Source organism: Podarcis filfolensis (genome assembly GCF_964270895.1).
Source record: "Podarcis filfolensis genome assembly, chromosome: 8".
NCBI lineage: Eukaryota > Metazoa > Chordata > Lepidosauria > Squamata > Lacertidae > Podarcis > Podarcis filfolensis.
Window position 1 is genome coordinate 65,123,794 of NC_139611.1, and position 19,548 is coordinate 65,143,341.

At 44.8% G+C, this 19,548-nt stretch overlaps 1 protein-coding gene across 3 annotated transcripts; it reads right to left on the bottom strand.

Annotated features, from left to right (window-relative positions):
- Window positions 1-14,911: 14,911 nt before the first annotated feature.
- MED18 (mediator complex subunit 18) lies at window positions 14,912-18,784 on the bottom strand. Of its 3 annotated transcripts, none has more exons than XM_083628295.1 (4): window positions 18,540-18,784; window positions 16,956-17,066; window positions 16,654-16,739; window positions 14,912-16,174 (listed from the first exon to the last, which is right to left on the bottom strand). In XM_083628295.1, the coding sequence occupies exons 3-4, from the start codon at window positions 16,724-16,726 to the stop codon at window positions 15,621-15,623; spliced, it is 627 nt and encodes a 208-aa protein (XP_083484421.1). In that variant the 5' UTR covers window positions 16,727-16,739; window positions 16,956-17,066; window positions 18,540-18,784; the 3' UTR covers window positions 14,912-15,620. The 3 variants fall into 3 exon arrangements, with proteins under 3 accessions (XP_083484421.1, XP_083484423.1, XP_083484422.1); XM_083628297.1 differs by lacking the exon at window positions 18,540-18,784 and adding an exon at window positions 18,366-18,514 and having other exon boundaries at window positions 16,654-16,737; XM_083628296.1 differs by lacking the exon at window positions 18,540-18,784 and adding an exon at window positions 18,098-18,293.
- Between the last annotated feature and the right edge of the window lie 764 nt (window positions 18,785-19,548).

Below are 19,548 nucleotides of genomic sequence, written 5' to 3' on the forward strand. Positions count from 1 at the left end.
GTGCAACATTAAAACTTGCCCATCTGCTACCCTTGAGCTAGAAAACAGAGAACATTAGATACAGCCCTCTGTCCACCCCAACACTTTTGCAAGTAGGCACAAACAGTATTGAAAGTGGAATCAAATATAACCACCCAGATACCATCATATGCACAGATAACCAATGTATAATAAAATAACTTTTGGAGGGACCCAAATAAACTCAACGATCTGGAAGAAGAAGAAGAAGAAGAGTTTGGATTTGATATCCCGCCTTTCACTCCCTTTAAGGAGTCTCAAAGCGGCTAACATTCTCCTTTCCCTTCCTCCCCCACAACAAACACTCTGTGGGGTGAGTGGGGCTGAGAGACTTCACAGAAGTGTGACTGGCCCAAGGTCACCCAGCAGCTGCATGTGGAGGAGCGGAGACGCGAACCCGGTTCCCCAGATTACGAGACTACCGCTCTTAACCACTACACCACACTGGCTCTCCTTTTGCAATTCTACTTCTGCCATGAACCCACTAGGGACAGCAATCCTGTAAAACTTAGAAGGGAGTAAGTCCCATTGAACACTTGTTGTTGTTTAGTCGCTTAGTCGTGTCCGACTCTTCGTGACCCCATGGACCAGGGCACGCCAGGCACTTCTGTCTTCCACTGCCTCCCACAGTTTGGTCAGACTCATGTTTGTAGCTTCGAGAACACTGTCTAACCATCTCATCCTCTGTCGTCCCCTTCTTCTTGTGCCCTCAATCTTTCCCAACATCAGGGTCTTTTCCAGGGAGATTAGGGTCTTTTCCAGGGACACTTGAACACTTACTTTTGAGTAAATATGCATAAATTTAGGCTGCATTTGATCTTAAGCAAGCCCTAAGAGCATAAGAAGAGTGCTGATGGATTATTTATTCAAGTTGGCACCCCTGCACTTACTCACCATAAGGGAACTGGTCTAGCCCCATTATCAATCACCTGACTGGAAAGACAGATAGAGCTGGATTAATGACACCCAGCTCCATACAGCTTTATATTAATGTTGAACAATATGGAGGACAAAATGGATCTTTGACGGACCCCATAATGAAAATGCCATGATGCAGAAATAAGATCTTTATAGAATCCACCCTCCAGGTAGGAGCAGAGCCACTTAAAAGAAGGTGCCTTCATTCCCCAACCTCAGTGATATAAAATGCTACCAAATGATCCAGTAGAACCAACAGAGTTGAATTTCCCCCTTTTATCTCCTGGTGTATGGCACCCATCATGGTAGTCAAGCCAGTTTCAGTTACAAATGTGGGCCAGAATCTAGATTGAAAAGTGGATCCATCTAATCAGTTTGTGAGCATGATCAATCCATCAGTCAAATAAGATTTCTTAAAACTGGGTGACAGAAGTAAATACTAGCAACCAACAATATCTTCTCTCATGTCGTAAATATCCTGTCATCTTTCCTATACATAAACGTGAGACTGAGCCACAGGGATACCAAAGGTGAACTACATGAGCAGAGAAGATTCAGGAACTTTCGCTTCAGGACAAAGTCAATCAGTAACTTGCTGCCATTAGCAAAATTAGGAGTCGGGCAAACCATTTGACCTTGATCATGCGGAAGAGAATTCTGTTTACGCGGACAAGAGCAGGCTGTGCAGAGAGACATACAAAACCACACGATTACTTTTGCCAACGATGCCTGTGCAGAAAATTATTATTATTAGTTACATTTATATACCGCCCTTTGTCAAAAGAACACAAATGTCAATACATAACATAATGTGTATGCAATATGAAAATCAAGATGGTTATAAAGATACAATTACAAAAAGAAGTAATGCATAATTGGATACAGGTTATCATGAAATGCAAATTATTGCAGCAGCAACAGCATAAAAAACAAGGAGAAGAAAATAAGCAGGAGAGTATCTAAAATATAAAAACAGTGAACCAATACAGAATCTTCTTTCTGTCCAAAGGGAACTTTTAATTCTGGCTCCCACAGAAAATGACAGACCCTCTCAGCTCTCATCAGTCATTTCCATTCCTTTCCCAGTCTCTTACCCTGAGAGATCTTCAGCTTCCCAACTCTCACTCAAAGTCCTTCTACCATCTAGCTGCCACTTTTATGTGGGTGCAGTACTTAGCCCCCAATGGCACCTCAGAAGGGGATAATTCCCTGTGGTGTCTTCCCTTCAAGGTGACTTCCACTGGCATTGGCCCACCACTGGGCTTATATCCCTCTGAATGCCAACAACAGAAAAAAGGCAAAGCATGCTACGATGCCTTAGAGTATCAGATGTCCCTGGTTCCCGGGGACAGTCCCCGGATTTGCAAATCTGTCCCCGGGAAATGTGGCAGCAGCAGTCTCAGGAGCCAGCCTGGTAGTGCAGTTGGCTTTGGCTGGCTTCAAGAGCTGCTCGCTGCCATGGCGCCCACCATTTTTCCTCTCCGGAAGTCCCCATATGATGTGTCTTGTGTGCAACACATCATTTGGAGACTTCCGGAGAGGAAAAATGGTGGGCGCCATGGCAGCGAGCAGCTCCTGAAGCCAGCCAGAGCCAACTGCGCTACCAGGCTGGCTCCAGGCTGCTGCCACCACTGCCAAAGGGGAACCGGAGGCGTCTTGCAGTACAGATCTCCTGCCCCCTTCCCCCTTTGTTTTGACTGATCGGGGGAGGCTCGAGAGTCACGGGTGGGCGGCCATTGCCCAGTTTTTTAAAAACTGTGCATTTATGTTTCACAGGGTGCAAAAGAAGAGCTTTGCACCTTGCCTGGCAGAGAAACCGTGCGCCTTGCCCCCCTCGTGGGCAACGGCCACCCGCCCACGACTCCCGAGCCTCCCCTGATCTGTCAAAACAAAGGGGGAAGGGGGCAGGAGATTGGGGAAGGCTCAGGAGTCACAGGCGGGCGGCGCGCTGTTGCCCAGTTTTTAAAAAATTCTGTGCATTTATGTTTCAAAGGGTGCGAAAGAAGGGCTTTGCACCTTTATACAATATGCATGTGTGCTTGGGCCCAGGGTCTTTTGCCTCACCATCCCCACTACTGACTCCCTGTTGCTACTCAGCTTTTTTTTTTTAAAAAGTGTCACCGGATTCACTGAAAAAAATCTAGTAACCATACCTTAGAGGTCATGGATTTTTTGTGGGCTGACTTGAGTTTTCTCAGGCCACAGATAAATGAAGCACATGGAAGAAATGGGTGGGGCACAGGGTACATAAGCGAAAGAACAAGGAAACTAAATGCTACAAGTAAGACCTGCAACAATGCAACAAAAGGTCGGTGGTGTGGAGTGCTCCTGTTCAAGGTTCCAGCCATGAAAACGGCCAACCATTCTCTTTCCCAGGATATACCATTCCACCCCCTACTTCAGTGGTTTAGCATCGCATTCCCCTCATCAGGTCCTAGGGTTGTGAAAGAGATCCTGCCTGGAACCCTGGAAAGCTGCTGCCCATCAGTGTGGACAACACTAACTGCTCTCATGGTCTGACTACATTGTTTTCCTACCTGCCAATGCCTTCTTCAGAGTCCATGTGACATGGAAACCTCTTTGGCTGTGGTACCCAGGTGTAGAACACAATCCCCAAATAGCCTGGTACAAAACTAAAACCTTTAACTTCATCACTCTAGTCTGATGAAGGCTGGTATATGAACAAGTCAGGCCATTGGTCCATCTAGCTCAGTATTGTGTATAGAGCCAGTGTGGTGTAGTGGTTAAGAGCAGTGGACTCGTAATCTGGTGAACCGGGTTTGCATCTCCGCTCCTCCACATGCAGCTGCTGGGTGACCTTGGGCTAGTCACACTTCTCTGAAGTCTCTCAGCCCCACTCACCTCACAGAGTGTTTGTTGTGGGGGAGGAAGGGAAAGGAGAATGTTAGCCACTTTTAGACTCCTTCGGGTAGTGATAAAGCGGGATATCAAATCCAAACTCCTCCAAACTCCTATACTGACTGGCAGCAGCTCTCCAGGGTTTCAGGTGAGGGTCTCTCCCACCTCTACCTGGAGAGGCAAGGAATTGAACCTGGGACCTTCTGCATGCAAGGTTGATTCTCTAGCACTGAGCTATGGCCTTTCCCCAATAAAATAATGAATACCTAGGTTCCACTCACCCATTAAACTCACTTGTCTCTCAGTCTGTCCTCCCCCACAGGGTTGTGTGACTAAAATGAGGTGGCGTGGGGGAAACCATCTATGCCTCGCTAAGCTTGTAGGAAAGGCAAGATAAAAATATTAAGTTTTTCGGCTCACAAACCTGAGTGTGGAACAAGAAATAAGGAGAAACAAATTTCTGGTTCCAGAAATTTGAAACAGAATTCCTTCCCTTTGTCAATCCAGCAGAAGATCCAGAGTGGAATGAGAGGTGCATTTTTGCTGTTTGCTCCTTCCCCTGAAGCTCCTGATGCCTCCCCACCACAGTGATCTGCAGGATCAATCCTCTGCAGTAGTTTGGGGTCAGGGTGCAGGGGGAAAAATTAAAATTGACAAAATTTGCCTTCCTTTCTCTCTGCCCCCACCCTTCTCCAGCATGAGAGCTTTATGTTTATGGCAGTGGCGTAGCATGGGTTGTCAGCACCCAGGGCAAGGCAAGTAATTTGCGCCCCCTGACCCATGGATTTGCGCCCCCTAACCCGTGGATTTGCGCCCCCTAACCCTAACCCCCAGATGTTGCGCCCGGTGCGGCCGGCCCCCCCTGCACCCCCCACGCTACGCCACTGGTTTATGGGATTTCTGGATCCAATACCATAATTATAGTGAGAGAACCACCCCGGAATCCTTAAAATGCTCTATGAATTGCAGTTTTGCTCCTGCTGTTGTGACTGGCACCCAAAGGTGGAAAGCCTACAAATTCCTCCTTTGGCACATTGACTTCCTCCAGGTTCCAGAGCTTCTGCAAAATACAAGTAAAAATAAACGCAACTGGGAAAAGAGGAACAAAGGAAATTCTGGCAGATCAGCAAATCGTTCAGTAGTAGAGAACTGCTATATATTTATATCCCTAATGACCTTTTAATAAAGTGTAACAAACACAAAGGCATTATTCTGAATCGAGTTGGCAGTGAGACTGGCTGACTCTGGAATATAGATGACAAATACTCTTTCAGTTTATTATCTGTCTGTTCTAGCAATTTTGAGCTACCATGATAAAAACTGTAACAATGCAAAGCCCTCTATTTTGAAATAGATATAATCAGAATTGCATTTGAGAGGAGCAGCCTCTTAATCTCTGACCAGCTGAGGCTCCATCTATTTTTTAATGCAGTTTGGGAGGGAGGGATATGTTGCCATTTTCTTCTACTTGTGAAAAGGTTACTGTGCCTGTAAGAGCTGTGTCACAAGCAGATATTCAACAGACATTGTTCTCTACATTTCCACAATGTGAAATCATTATCTGTTGAATATCTGCCTGTCCTGTAAGATGTTAAATGGGAAGGAGTCGGGCAGGAAGACTGACAGCCCTGTTAGGAAGTGATGAGGCCATCACTTTTTAAAGATTCCAAAACCTATCGTAGAACTAAACTGTCACAAAATAGGGAGCAAACTTCAGAGTACTGTACACCAGAAGTCTTCATCAGCTTGGATGTTGAGCAAAGGAGCAGAGGTGGAGAAGAAAAAAGATTGCCTGTTTACTCAGCATTAATCCGGATTTACTTGCACAAATCTTACACGGTGGTGAGACTGTGTCTAGTCTTTATTGAGCATTTGTTCTGAATTGCTTATAGAGTAATTATATAACTTGATTTGCTTGAGGAGAGTGCATACATCTTCCCATTCACCATTCATTCATCCCACACTTCATTCGGTACAGTTCCCTGCTACTTTCCAAACCACAAAAAAGTCTATTGTTGTCTTTTTAAAGTGGATTTGTGGTGACAGAGCACATTAATCCACTTTAATTGCACAAACCTAAAGTTCCTATAATATACTTGAACACACACCCTAAAAATTATTGAAAGGCACCCTAACTTGATGAGAACTAACCTTGTAATCTAAAGCTTGGTAGGAGTTCACCTTAATCTGTATTGGTCTCAGCCTTAGTGTAGGAAGAGGTACTACTATGCAGTTTCAGGAGACAAATAGAGAGGCTGGAAAGAAGAAACACACAGCTTTCCCCCATTTTTTAAATAATGAAATCCTGCCATTTTCTGCCCCTGTTTCTAGCCTTAATCAAAATGCAAGAGGTTATCGTAGATAGCAGAAGTAGGAGAAACGTGGCAATTTTTACATTAGCAATACGGGAGTTTCACTTTAAGTAGTGTACTAGGTAAACAAAATCAATAGAAACGAAGCAGATCCCACCCTCTCCCTCGTGGGTCAACTTTGACAGGTGGGCAGGATTGATAGATAGGTGACCTGCTTTGCTTGCAGGGTGGTGGTGGTGAGATAAAGTTCTAATCAGCGGTGCCAAAAAGCTTCCCCACTCCTGACCTAGTAGCTGTGGAGAATGTAATTTCAAAGAAAAAAGTCCATGGGATTCAAAACAACTGCTTTGGAAAACCAGGGATGAAAATAATAAAGAGAGTCTCCTTTTCTAATCATACTGAAGTGGTTAAGCACAGTGGTTTAATCACGAGGTCGGGAAATGTGCAGCAATAAAGTACCAGCAATGTCCAGAAGGTGGCTCTGTTGAATAAAAAAAAGCCTTAGTTTTTTTTGGTGCAGGATTGGATCACCGTACTCTACGTTCCCCGCAGAGAAAACACAATTTTATTCAAGGTACTTTACCAGCAGGACGTTACAAATGGTGACAAGGGCAAGGTGTCAAGGAATGCAGTAGATTAGATTTACACAGGGGGTACGAGCTGCAGATTGGACTAGTCAGATGAAGACAGCATGTTTGGGTCAATATTCCTTCACTGGTAATCCTCCACCCATCCAATCTTTATCCACCCTTTATAAATGCAGGAGTTTCATCCTGTGCCCTCTCTAGCAATCAAACACAGCTTCTTGTGCTTTTAAAGAAATAAAAAGTGGGCAACTTGTGAAAGGACTCTTCTCGTATTTAATAAGTACTGCTATATGGGCCCACACTGAACACTAAATAACATATTTTGCATGCAAACAGTCACGGGGGACAGGAAACTGCTTTTTATTGAATCAGGCCGCTGGTCCATCTTCTTCAGTCCTGTCTGTGTGCATGAGCAGCAGTGTAGTGGCAGGAGTCTTGCCCATTCCAATTTGGAGAGGCTAATAGATGAGGACAGAATCCAGGACTTTCTGCATGTAAAGCAGGGGTGGGGAACCTCCATCCTGTGGGACAAATTTAGCTCACCAGGCCTCCCCAAGTGGCCCACTTGCCCACCAGCCTGGTGTCATATATGATGTCAGGAGTGGGCCAGGTAAGGACAGGGTTTGGCCAAAAGGGGCTCTGTACAGAGGTTCCTAAATGCCTGACAGCCATATACTGGGTACTGGGGAAGCACTGGGTAAAAAAGGTAAAGGGACCCCTGACCATTAGGTCCAGTCATGACCGACTGGGGTTGCGGCGCTCATCTCGCTTTATTGGCCGAGGGAGCCGGCGTACAGCTTCCGGGTCATATGGCCAGCATGACTAAGCCGCTTCTGGCGAACCACAGCAATGCACGGAAATGCCGTTTACCTTCCCGCCAGAGTGGTACCTATTTATCTACTCGCACTTTGACGTGCTTTCGAACTGCTAGGTCGGCAGGAGCTGAGACAGAGCAACAGGAGCGCACCCCGTTGCGGGGATTTGAACCGCCAACCTTCTGATTGGCAAGCCCTAGGCTCTGTAGTTTAACCCACAGCGCCACCCACGTCCCAGCACTGGGTAAAGTGCTTTGCAAATCAGCGCTCTGCACTTCCCAAGCGCCAAGCAGGGGGGTTGGAAAGCTTGCTCAGCTTGCTATGCAGTGCTTCCCAAATGCATGACAATGAAGCCGGCTGAGCAAACCCCATCTTCCCATCCCACCAACCAACCGTGACAAGTGTCAATTGCCTGGCATCATTATAAAACTGTATGATTCACAGGTAGGTAGTTCGACCCAAGCTGGTCTGGAGACAATGCTCCAGCCCATTGGGTGAAAAAGGTTCTCCACCTCTAATGTATGCTGTACATATCTATAACTCAGGTATAACTAAGATTTTGTGGGGAAGGGGAGACCTGGTCTGTTGAGGGACAATCCAGGCTCCTTCCATTAAGACTGAGATTTCATTTAAAACAACAAAACACACATCTAAAGCACATTGAACTCACATTTAAAGCATATGGCTTCCCCCTACAAATACTGATAAATGTAGTTTGTTCAGGGTCCTGGAAATTGTAGCTCTGTGAGGTGGAAACTACAGTTCCCCTGATTCTTTAGGGGAAGTCATGTGTGTTAAATGTGCTTCAAACCATGTAATAAACCATATAATAAAAATTTATTGTATTGCATTGTGGCTATTAGCTTGTTCCTAAATTCGTCCCCAGACATCTTTAACTTAAAAGGATCTCAACCAGTGGGGTTCAGAAAGACCCCCACCCAAGGCTAGTTGGGCCAGTGGCATAACTCATTATAAGGCACACACAGAGAGGGGGGACTGGTTACAATAGTGTTGACCAGCACCCAGTACCCTCCTGCCTGGATATACCGTATTTTTTTCTCTATAAGACTCACTTTTTCCCTCCTAAAAAGTAAGGGGAAATGTGTATGCGCCTTATGGAGCGAATGCAGGCTGCGCACCTATCACAGAAACCAGAACAGCAAGAGGAGTTGCTGCTTTCACTGTGCAGTGATCCCTCTTGTTGTTCTGGCTTCTGAGATTCAGAATTTTTTCCCCTTGTTTTCCTCCTCCAAAAACTAGGTGCGTCTTGTGGTCTGGTGCGCCTTATAAAGCGAAAAATGCAGTATATTGTGTGGGCAGTCTTACCAGCTTCCCCTGTTTCTGGCTCCAGTGTGGAACAACAACAGCCAGTGTCAGTAGATTTGGCAAGAGTCTATTCTAATTTTGGCAAATGAATATAGGCAACTCATCCTATTAAATATCAGCTTAACCAGATTCCGAGGAAGCAGCCAAGCCATTTAAAGAGCAACAAGGTAGATTTTGTGCCAGACTATTTACTGAGACAGTGGGAACGAGACACGGGAAGTGCCAGGTACAAGGACTGTTTCACCTCAAGGCACTTTGATGGAGGAATGTACAGTGGTACCTCGAGTTAAGTACTTAATTTGTTCCAGAGGTCCATTCTTAACCTGAAACTGTTCTTAACCTGAAGCACCACTTTAGCTAATGGGGCCTCCTGCTGCTGCCGCGCTGCCGGAGCACGATTTCTGTTCTCATCCTGAAGCAAAGTTCTTAACCTGAAGCACTATTTCTGGGTTAGCGGAGTCTGTAACCTGAAGCGTATGTAACCTGAAGTGTATGTAACCTGAGGTACCACTGTACTACAAAAGAGCAACGTCTGTTGACCTGAGTTTCATCAAGTTTACTTTAAGTTACTCATGAAGGGAGGTAACAGCTCTGGAGCATGACGCCTATGATCTGCCTCCATGTTTGAAGGCAGCAATGCTTCTGATGACCAGTTGCTGGAAGTCCCAGGATGGGCGAGTGCTCTTGCACTTTGGTCCTGTGTCCAGGCTTCCCATAGGCACTTGGGTGGCCCATGAGGACAAAATGGCCAGAGTGCTGATCTAGCAGGCTCTTCTTGTGTTCTTACCCTCGACCAGGTATACAAGGCAATGGGGGGGTGGGGTTCAAGATACAACAAACCAATACATCTACTGTTCTGTAACACAATTCCTTCCCGACTTTAGGGTGTTATATATAACTATACACATACACACAGTTAACCTTTGCTGCCTTGCAGCTATAGTCATTCCTGAGAAAGGCTTTGGGAGTAAACACCTGAGGAAAAATTTGTACCCACTGCCTCGTGGGATATCTTCAGAAGAAAATGCTAAGGCAGGCTTCCTCAACCTCAGCCCTCCAGATATTTTGAGACTACAATTCCCTTCATCCCTGACCACTGGTCCTGCTAGCTAGGGATCATGGGAGTTGTAGGCCAAAAACATCTGGAGGGCCGAGGTTGAGGACGCCTGTGCTAAGGAGTAAACCCTACACATATCCAGAATGGAGTCCCTAAAACAGTTGGATGGCACCTTGTACGCCGCCTTCCAGCAACTCCTGCAGCCGAGCTTGTGCCAAACATATTGCTGTTTTCCTTGGGACCACAGCAGTGAGGCTGAGAGGGGGTCTTGTAGTCTGGGCAGCCCAAGATATCAAGCCCCATACACACTGCCCACCTTGCATTCTGGGAAGGTCACTTTGGTGCTGCTAATGCATCAGCTTGACTTCACCCCTGGAGGCACACTGCGTTGTCTGTCAAAACAGACAGATGCCAACAACAACATACACAGTAAGAAGCTTACCGATTCATTCTCAAGCAGCTGGAGCAGGAACACATTTTTTCCTCAAGCCGTACAACATGGAAAGAGAGTTTGTTTTTGATTTAATAAAAGACAAACAGAACTATCAGATTTTAAACAAAAATAAAAGCTTCTTCCAATTGTCCCGAAACTTCAGAGAGGGGGAACACATACCATTAAGCCATGAAAAATAAGAAGCAAACCCAACAGGAAGGAAGAAACTTTGATGGAAAGTGCATGTGTGTGTTTGATTGACTGGAGCGTGTTGATCACGTATGGGTGTGCTTGAACTGAATGGAACGCTTTTTAAACTGAAGCCAGATTAAGTTGTGTTTCTTGGGCAGAATCCAATGTCCTCATTCTGTTAGCACAAGGATTTGCACTTGCACAAGGAAATTCCCTCCCCCCCTCAAATTTGCTCTGGAGGATTAGGGTATACCCTAGGATAGATTTAAGAGGGTGCACAGTGGTAGAAGAGGGAAAAGTTCTGTTGCAAAAGCAGAAGTATTTGTGCTGACAAACAAGTCAGTTTGTGCTAATTCAGATATAACTCTTAGTTGCTAGGAATTCAATGGGATTACCGTATTTTAACGGGGACACGGGTGGCGCTGTGGATTAAACCACAGAGCCTAAGACTTGCCAATCAGAAGGTCGGCAGTTTGAATCCCTGCGACGGGGTGAGCTCCCGTTGCTTGGTCCCTGCCCCTGCCAACCTAGCAGTTCAAAAGCACGTCAAAGTGCAAGTAGATAAATAGGTACCGCTCTGGTGGGAAGGTAAACGGCGTTTCCGTGCGCTGCTCTGGTTCGCCAGAAGCGGCTTAGTCATGCGGGCCACATGACCTGGAAGCTGTACGCCGGCTCCCTCAGCCAATAAAGCGAGATGAGCGCCGCAACCCCAGAGTTGGTCATGACTGGACCTAATGGTCGGGGGGTCCCTTTACCTTTTACCGTAGTTTAAGTGTATGTTTGATTGGGCATACAGTGGTTGGGAAGAGCAAGCTGATCTCTCTTTTGCATAGCTGTCAGTCATGCTATTTATAGATGTGAAATGCATGGTTTTAATTTGTAGTCTTTTATTTCCTGGTGTTTAGAATATGCTTTGTTTGGTTGTTTATGTTTTGCAATGTGGAACTGCCCTTGTATTTTGTAACCTATTTATATTTTGATGCTAAACAGGATGCTCTTAGCAGCTAATCATGTTTTATAGACTGTGGAGCTTCCCCCATCTTTTATTTAATATGCTTTAACTTGCGCTGTAAACTGCTTTGAGATTTGTTTAATTGTTAACATATAAGTTGTCAAAAGAAGAATGGGGCAACTTCAGGAGGCAGCTGGAGGTGCATAAAATGAGTTGCCTGATGTATTGGTTTATCTACCTGCAATGTCATCAGGATTTATTAAGCTGCTCTTAACTTGTGAGGTGTCAGCTGTGAGTCTGTTTTGATGTTGGATTGACTTGTGACAATGGTTACCAATTATGAAAGTAGCAGAAAGGCATGCATGACACACCAACAATGTATAACTTATCTATCACAAGAATGAAGAAATGGTGGACAGAAAATGCACACAACTGACACGTTCACAACACATTACGGAGAGGACCCCCAATATATTGTTTTCTGTTTATGCAGCATTTTTGGTATAGATTAAGAAATCTATCCCCTGCCCCCACAAAAAAAACCTGACTGGCTTTTGAGAATCATAATAACTCTTCTATAACCCATCTCCTTTTCTCTTGGGAGAAAAGCAATGTCAAACCTAGACAGCATCTTAAGAAGCAGAGACATCACCTTGCCAACAAAGGTCCGTATAGTTAAAGCTATGGTTTTCCCAGAAGTGATGTATGGAAGTGAGAGCTGGACCATAAAGAAGGCTGATCACCGAAGAATTGATGCTTTTGAATTATGGTGCTGGAGGAGACTCTTGAGAGTCCCATGGACTGCAAGAAGATCAAACCTATCCATTCTGAAGGAAATCAGCCCTGAGTGCTCACTGGAAGGACAGATCCTGAAGCTGAGGCTCCAATACTTTGGCCACCTTATGAGAAGAGAAGACTCCCTGGAAAAGACCCTGATGTTGGGAAAGATGGAGGGCAAAAGGTGAAGGGGACGACAGAGGGCAAGATGGTTGGACAGTGTTCTTGAAGCTACCAGTGTGAGTTTGACCAAACTGCAGGAGGCAGTGGAAGACAGAAGTGTCTGGCGTGGTCAGGTCCATGGGGTCATGAAGAGTCGGACACGACTAAACGACTAAACAACAACAACAATAACCCATCTCCACACATGCCTACCCATACTGTGAGAACTTCATTAGAGACCCTCCTCTAGGCTCCCTGCCATCTAGTATGGCAAATGGTTTCATCAAGGAAAGGGTCTTTTCAGTGGTTATACCTTGGTTTTGGAACACTCTCCCCAAAGAGGACTGCTTGCTGCTCACTTTAATATTTTTCACTAGGTACAATTTTTTTATATTTCCTGACTTTTAAACTTTTGATGGTTTTGTGCATGCATGCACAGATCTTACATATTTTACTGGTTTTCTTAAATTGCTGTTTTATGGCTTTCTAAGTTTTGATTATCGGTTGGAGGGGAAGGTGACTCTATCATGCACGTTTCACTGCTGCTTTTATAAATTTGGTATTTTAAGGACATTTCTATAGATGTTATATTTTACTGTAAGCCACTCTAATTGTTTAATTGAAGGGCGGAGTGTAAATCATGAATATAATAGACCCTCAAGAACATGTCTTTGCAAGACAATGCCATACAGCTTTACTGGGAAGCAATTCCCATTAAGCTCCAGTCTGAAGTATCTGGAAACAGTTAGGAGGAGGATTTTATTTTATTTGGACATGACAACTGCATTAAACATTTACTACTCACTTAGCTATAATTATACTAATTATGATTAGTGTTAGCATAATGGAAGCTCTTCAGTGGAGTAATTATGGCCGGTTCTGAAATGATCCAGCTCAGAGAGGATGAGTCTTATGCCAATTATATAACAAAAGAGCAGCGTAATTATTCTGTAAGGGACAAAGGATTCTGTAGGCATATTTTAGGTCCTGAGGCAAAGTTACATTCTGTTCCTATGAAATAATTAAGTGCACCAAGCTGCAGTGCAGGTCTCACCTTGGATAAGCACAGCTGGTGTCACTGGTCATTAAAGTGCCTCTGTGCAACACTTGTGTCTCAATGGCAGCAGCACCTCAGATGTGACATTCTGCTCATTCTTTAACAATGTACAAAGAGAAAGTGAGAGAAATTCCTGGGGAGAGAAGTCACTCCCTTCCTCTCCTGAATTCCTGTGCCTTTGCTGGCCAGGTGGCATGATAATCCAGTCTCTCCAAAGTTAATGCAACAGGGGTAACTCATTCTATTATTATCACCATAAAAGCATCAATGTGCAATGGCAATGAGACAAGGATACATCCTGTCCCCTCTACTCCAATTAGTCTACTAAATTCTTATTGTAATATTCATTGTACAACAGCCAGCAGCTCAACCCAATATGTTTATACTAAGATGATGTCCATTCTTCCAACCTTACTTTTTCCCCATATCTTAGTTTCAAGTAGCAGGGAGAGAAGAGGAGAAAAACATGTTAGAACTGAATAAACTAAAATCCAAAGGACATTGGTCCAAAAGGAATATCCAGGTCTAAAATTTCCCTTTCCCCAATACTCCAAAAACAAGAAATACCTCAATGGGTTTCTCATTCCCAGTCCTACTTCTAACCCAAATCCTTACCCCAAATCCATGTGACAAAAAAAAACCCCACAGGAGTATATATATATAGTACTAAGCAGTACAGTAAGCCCAAAACTTATCCACATTTAACTTGTGTGCATTCAGCTTTACATGCAAAAGAATTTGTAAGTTTTTTCAAAAGGGGGTGAAAAGGAGGTGGGCATCTGCGAAGAAAGATTTTGGCAATCCCACCCACATTGAATCCAATGTGTTTTGCCTACACACAATTCTGGCTTTAGGTGCGACTCCTGGAATGTAATCCCTGAGTAACTTGCAAGCTTCCTATACTAAGATTCTGGGAGAACTAGTGTGATGTAGCAAATAAGGACAAACTTAGGACATGGGAAACTTGGGTTCAAAAACCTGCTGAGAGATACTTGGGATCATTCCCTCCCAGTCCAATTTATCTCACAGGACTGGTTTTTTAAAAAATATATATATGAAAGGGATATTTATTGATTATTGTATATTCCATAAAACATATAAACCACTTGATTGTTTAAGAGAGAGCCAGTATGGTGTAGTGGTTAAGAGCGGTGGACTCGTAATCTGGTGAACCGGGTTTGCGTCTCCGCTCCTCCACATGTAGCTGCTGGGTGACCTTGGGCCAGTCACACTTCTTTGAAGTCTCTCAGCCCCACTCACCCCACAGAGTGTTTGTTGTGGGAGAGGAAGGGAAAGGAGAATGTTAGCCGCTTTGAGACTCCTTAAAGGAAGTGAAAGGCGGGATATCAAATCCAAACTCTTCTTCATCCACTCTTCTAAGAAAAATCTCACAGGACTGTTGTGGGGATAAAATGATGGTAGCAGGAAATCCATATGCATTCTGACTTAACTGAAACATGGCCAGGACAAAATTTTATGCATGAATGACAAAGAAAAAATCACTTGGCAAAGTGGGATGGCACCAGATAAGTAACACTAGGTACATCATTTGTCTTATGATGTGGGGTGTGAACTGAAGAAAGGGAACAGCATGTGTAGGAAGTTGCCCATTCTTTTGTATAAACCAGGTGTGGAGAACCTTGGGCCCTCCAGATGTTGCTGAACTACAACTCCCATCAGTTCTAGCAAGATATAGTAGCTGGCTCTGTCCCCATCCTGCCAGAGGAAGATTTTATTTTAAATTACAAAAACTAGATGCCCCAACTCCAAAATGCAGTAAGAGAAAGCCAGTTGCAATACTAATTTTATTTGGAATAAATAAGTAATAATAATAATAATAAAATCCATTATTACTTAGTAAGAGACCAACCCAACCTTCTGAATTTTGTTTTGCTTTCAAAGGTCTGAGCAAGATAACTCTATCAGTATTGGTTAAAGCAAGAGTGGGGGAGCCCACTCCTGTAGCCCTCCTGATGTGGCTGAACAAAAACTGGCATCACACCCAGCAAGCATGATCAATGGTCAGGGATGATGGGAATCAGAGTTCAGCAACACCTAAAGAGCCAAAGGCTCTCCACACCTGCGTTAAAGCTTTCTGCAATTCCTCAGTCTTTGTAACAGGAAAGACTCAAGCTTTAGCTGCTGGCCATCTTGCTCACATCAGTCTTTTAGGATCAATTTTCTCTAGGTGAACTAAAGGCTTTAGCTGCTCAGCAAAACTCCTCATGTCATCAGAAACCATGTCTTGTCCTGCTGGTGCTACAATGCTGAGCTCCACAAGATAAGAGAGGGACAACGGTTCAATGTTATCAGTGTTTCCTGGAATCAGGATGCGGAAGATCTTGTACACCACAATCTTCATAATGCCCTTGCGGAACACGTGCCCCTTGGCAACAAACTCATGGTCCATGCGGAAGCCCATCTCCACCAGGAAGTCTGTCAAGTTCTCAGATGTGGCAATATCAACACAGTTGCGTACCAAGGCATGGCGGTTTTTGTCGCCCATTTCTGGCTGCCCAAGGTACCGCAAGTGCCAGGGAGTGCCTGCTTTGTCCATTGAGCGCCGAGTGCGGAGAACAAATGGGCTGGCCTGCTGCCCCTTGAGCAGGAACACCATCTCATGATCCAGAAAGGTCTCAGGTTCCATGTTATCACATAGGCCACGGAGTCGATGAAGGAGGCTCTCCAGGCTTTGATCCAAAACACTCCCTAGAGGGAGAAAGGAGGGATTAAGACAGCATCACTGAACAGGTAACCATCCCCATTAACAAATGGAAAGCATCCTACTGCCCTGACAGTCCAGTAGCATCATGCCAACATTTAAAAAAAAAACCTATGGCAAGCTGCAAATAGTACAACAGCCTTGCTGAACGGAACATGGATCAGAGAACCATGTGAATTGGCCAAGTGAAACAAGTGTTTGCTAATACAGCTATCATGCAGGTACACTCAAGGTCAGCTCATTATCGAGTATATACTCTGTGCCCAACTTAGGTTTGTGGTTTTATTTGTGGAAAGACCCTAGAGTTGTCCACTCACAATCTCAACAGTTGTTCTGTTTCTTTAACTATCCTGCAGCTATAAAAGGAAAACACCTACATTGCTAAAGAAACATATATTCTTCCAGTAGAATGTCATATGGAATGAATCAGATATTACAGTTAAGCCAAGTCTTGCCTGTGACTTACCTTGAAGTAAATATTCCATCATGTTAATAGTGCCTCCAGTGACAGGCATCATGGTGACGGGAGGGGCCTCCATGGTATTTTCTTCTCTACAAGCAGCAGGATCAATAAAAAAAGCAAGCTGGTCATTCAGGCTGAACCATGAGATAAATGTAAAAACATAAGAAAAGCCTAGCAGGATCAGGCTAAAGGCCCATGTATTGCAACATCCTGTTCTCACAGTGGCCAGCCACAGCATGGTTATTTCAGCAAAGCAGAACCATAACGTATCCCCAGTTCAAACACCACAGGTGCCCCTTCTTTACCTTTATTACTGTGTGTGTATATAATACGGTCCAAATATCAATTGGGAGACAATGAATCCAGAGCAGCGTTTCTCAGATTCATGAGCTTCATTCAGGGGGTCCACGGAGTGCCTGTAAAAATACAATTAAAAACCATACAGCATCAAAGACAGCGCATTATAGCTGTTACAGAAGGCAGAAAAATCATTACGTGGTCTGTCAAGAGAACTTCAGCAGAGGGGGGGGGGAATTAGGCTCAGAAGAAGCACTCCCTCGGGGTCATGTTCTTACCTCCCCTGTGTGGAAGATGCATGAATCGAGACCTAATTCCTCCTGCCCACCCCTGCACCAGCTTTTCCCCCTAGCAGCAGGACAGGGAAGCAACCAACCTTTTCCCAGCTCAAGGATAAAAACACATGGCCTTGCAGATGTTGCTAGATTTCCATCTCCCATTAGCCCCAACCAGCATGGCCAATGGGAGCTGTCAACAACATCTGGCGAGCCAACAGCTTCCCCATCCCACTCCTAAAATAAGGCAACTTGGTGACAGACAATCTCCAGTGTAAAATCCCATAAGCTCAGACAATTCAGAGGCTCTCCTGGGGTTACTGACATGTATGACCATGCATCTGAAATGAACTTTCCACAAGTTACTCATTGGCCTGACCAAGAACAATCATAAGTCATACAGCTCCATTAGGGTCTACAATATACTAACGGCCCACTCCTAATCAGGCATACTTGGTGGTAGCTGTCTTTGATCCAGCGGAATTCCCTTTCATTAAGTAAGCATGCTTAGAATTGCAGCCAGCTTCTCCCACCCCCACTAGAAAGTGCATATGTAAATATTTAATATTAACAGCTTTATCTTACATACACATAGTAGTAAGCCCTGTGGATTTTTGTAGAATATATTGACAAGTAAACATCCATAAGGATTTTAAATACACTCAGCAAGGTCGCCAGTGTAAACAGACTTTTCAGCTTTATGTTTTTAAGTCGCTCTCTTAACTGACTGATTTATTTTGTTGTTGTTGTTTATACCCCGCCCATCTGGTTGGGCTTCCCTGGCCACTCTGGGCAGAATATAGCGTATCTAAAAACATAATAAAAACATCATGCACTAAAAACCTCCTGATACGAGACTGCCTTCTAAAAGTTACGTAATTCTTTATCTCCTTGACACCTGAAGGGAGGCCGTTCCACAGAAGGAGCGCCACAACTGAGAAGGCCCTCTGCCCGGAATGTGGAATACGACAAAAAGAAGGCTGTAAATGCTCCTTATTTCACACCAGTTTCCCGTAAAAGGATTCCCTTTGTTCCAGAGATACGATCTTCATTGGGACACTGAGGGGGGGGGTGAGAGAGGAGACACCTCCAGTATCTCCTGAGAAGTCCTACTTATCCCAGCTAAATGCTGTCCGAACTAACCCTCCGTCTGTAGGCCTCAAAGCCCCGGTCTCAATTAGTATCAGCGGCGCAAAAACCTTATCTCCGGCTCGGCTGAACTAGTAACTTCAGGCGGGGGCTGTGCGCACGGCCTAGGAAGAAAACTTCAGGTGTTGTACAGGGGGAAGTCTCCAGCAAGGCGGAGAGGCCTATTACCTGCAACACTCTTCGCCTCCCCGTTTGGAAGCACTCTTCCTTCTCTATACAGCCAGTCAAGCAGCGCATGCGCGTTCTCCTCCCCCTCCCGCGCTGTTCATGGGCATCGCCATCTTTTTCCTGACGTCACCGTACGGCACGTTCTCATTCATTCTGTGTTCGCTGAAAGAAAACAACAACAACATCGCGGTTTGCGGTAAGAAAACTCCGCCGCAGGCAGAGTGACGTTGCCGCATTACGTTATATATCTGCGCCGCCGAAAAGCAAAATACAAACCACGCCGGATCCCTGTTGAGCTGTAGCTATGCGGTGCCCCCTCCCGGGGTTAGGGTGCGTCTCAGGCTATGAACGATCTAGGACCAGTCTTTGGAAATCCTTCAGGCAACCCAGTTGGGGGGGGGGGCTTACTTTTGAGTAGACCTATATAGATTTGGGCCTCTCCTCCTCCTAAAATAATAAGTAGTAGCCCCAATCCAGAACTGTGGTTCAGCATCCGGATAATTTGTCGACATGTTTTGTTCCCCACCACCACGAAATTTTATTTTACTTCGAAACAAAGTTAATAAATTAAAAGCAAAAAGTTACCCCGGGGCTGCAATCCTGTCTTATGCTCTTACCCAGGAGTAAGGCCCGTTAAACTCAGTGGTTTTTCCTTTTGAGTAGTCTTGCATAGATAGGATTGTGCTGCAAATGAACGAATAAAATCCCTGATTAGAATTCTTCGCTTCATCGTAGGGAGTTACTGTTGAAACAGCCTAAGGAGAGGTTCAGTTTTGGTTTTTAAAGACTGCAGGTGAAAGGCTGAGTTTGGGTGTTGAGAAAGACACAGCTTGCAGTGAACTTAAAAACAGGAATATGGGGGACGAAGATTGGTGAGGTGCAGAGCAGTACAGTACTGGGAAGGCAATGGACTCGGGCCAAACCCACAAAAATCTACTCTGCGTCATGACATCCTCTCCAGGCTTGTAAGGCAACTGTATCTATTGCTTAGTTTCTGTCACTGTGCTGA

Coding starts and splice junctions, on each gene's coding strand:
- MED18 (XM_083628295.1), bottom strand. CDS start 16,726: ATGGAGGCCCCTCCCGTCACCATGATGCCTGTCACTGGAGGCACTATT. Junction 16,175..16,653: donor GATGGAATATTTACTTCAAG/GTAAGTCACAGG, acceptor TTCTCCCTCTAG/GGAGTGTTTTGGATCAAAGC.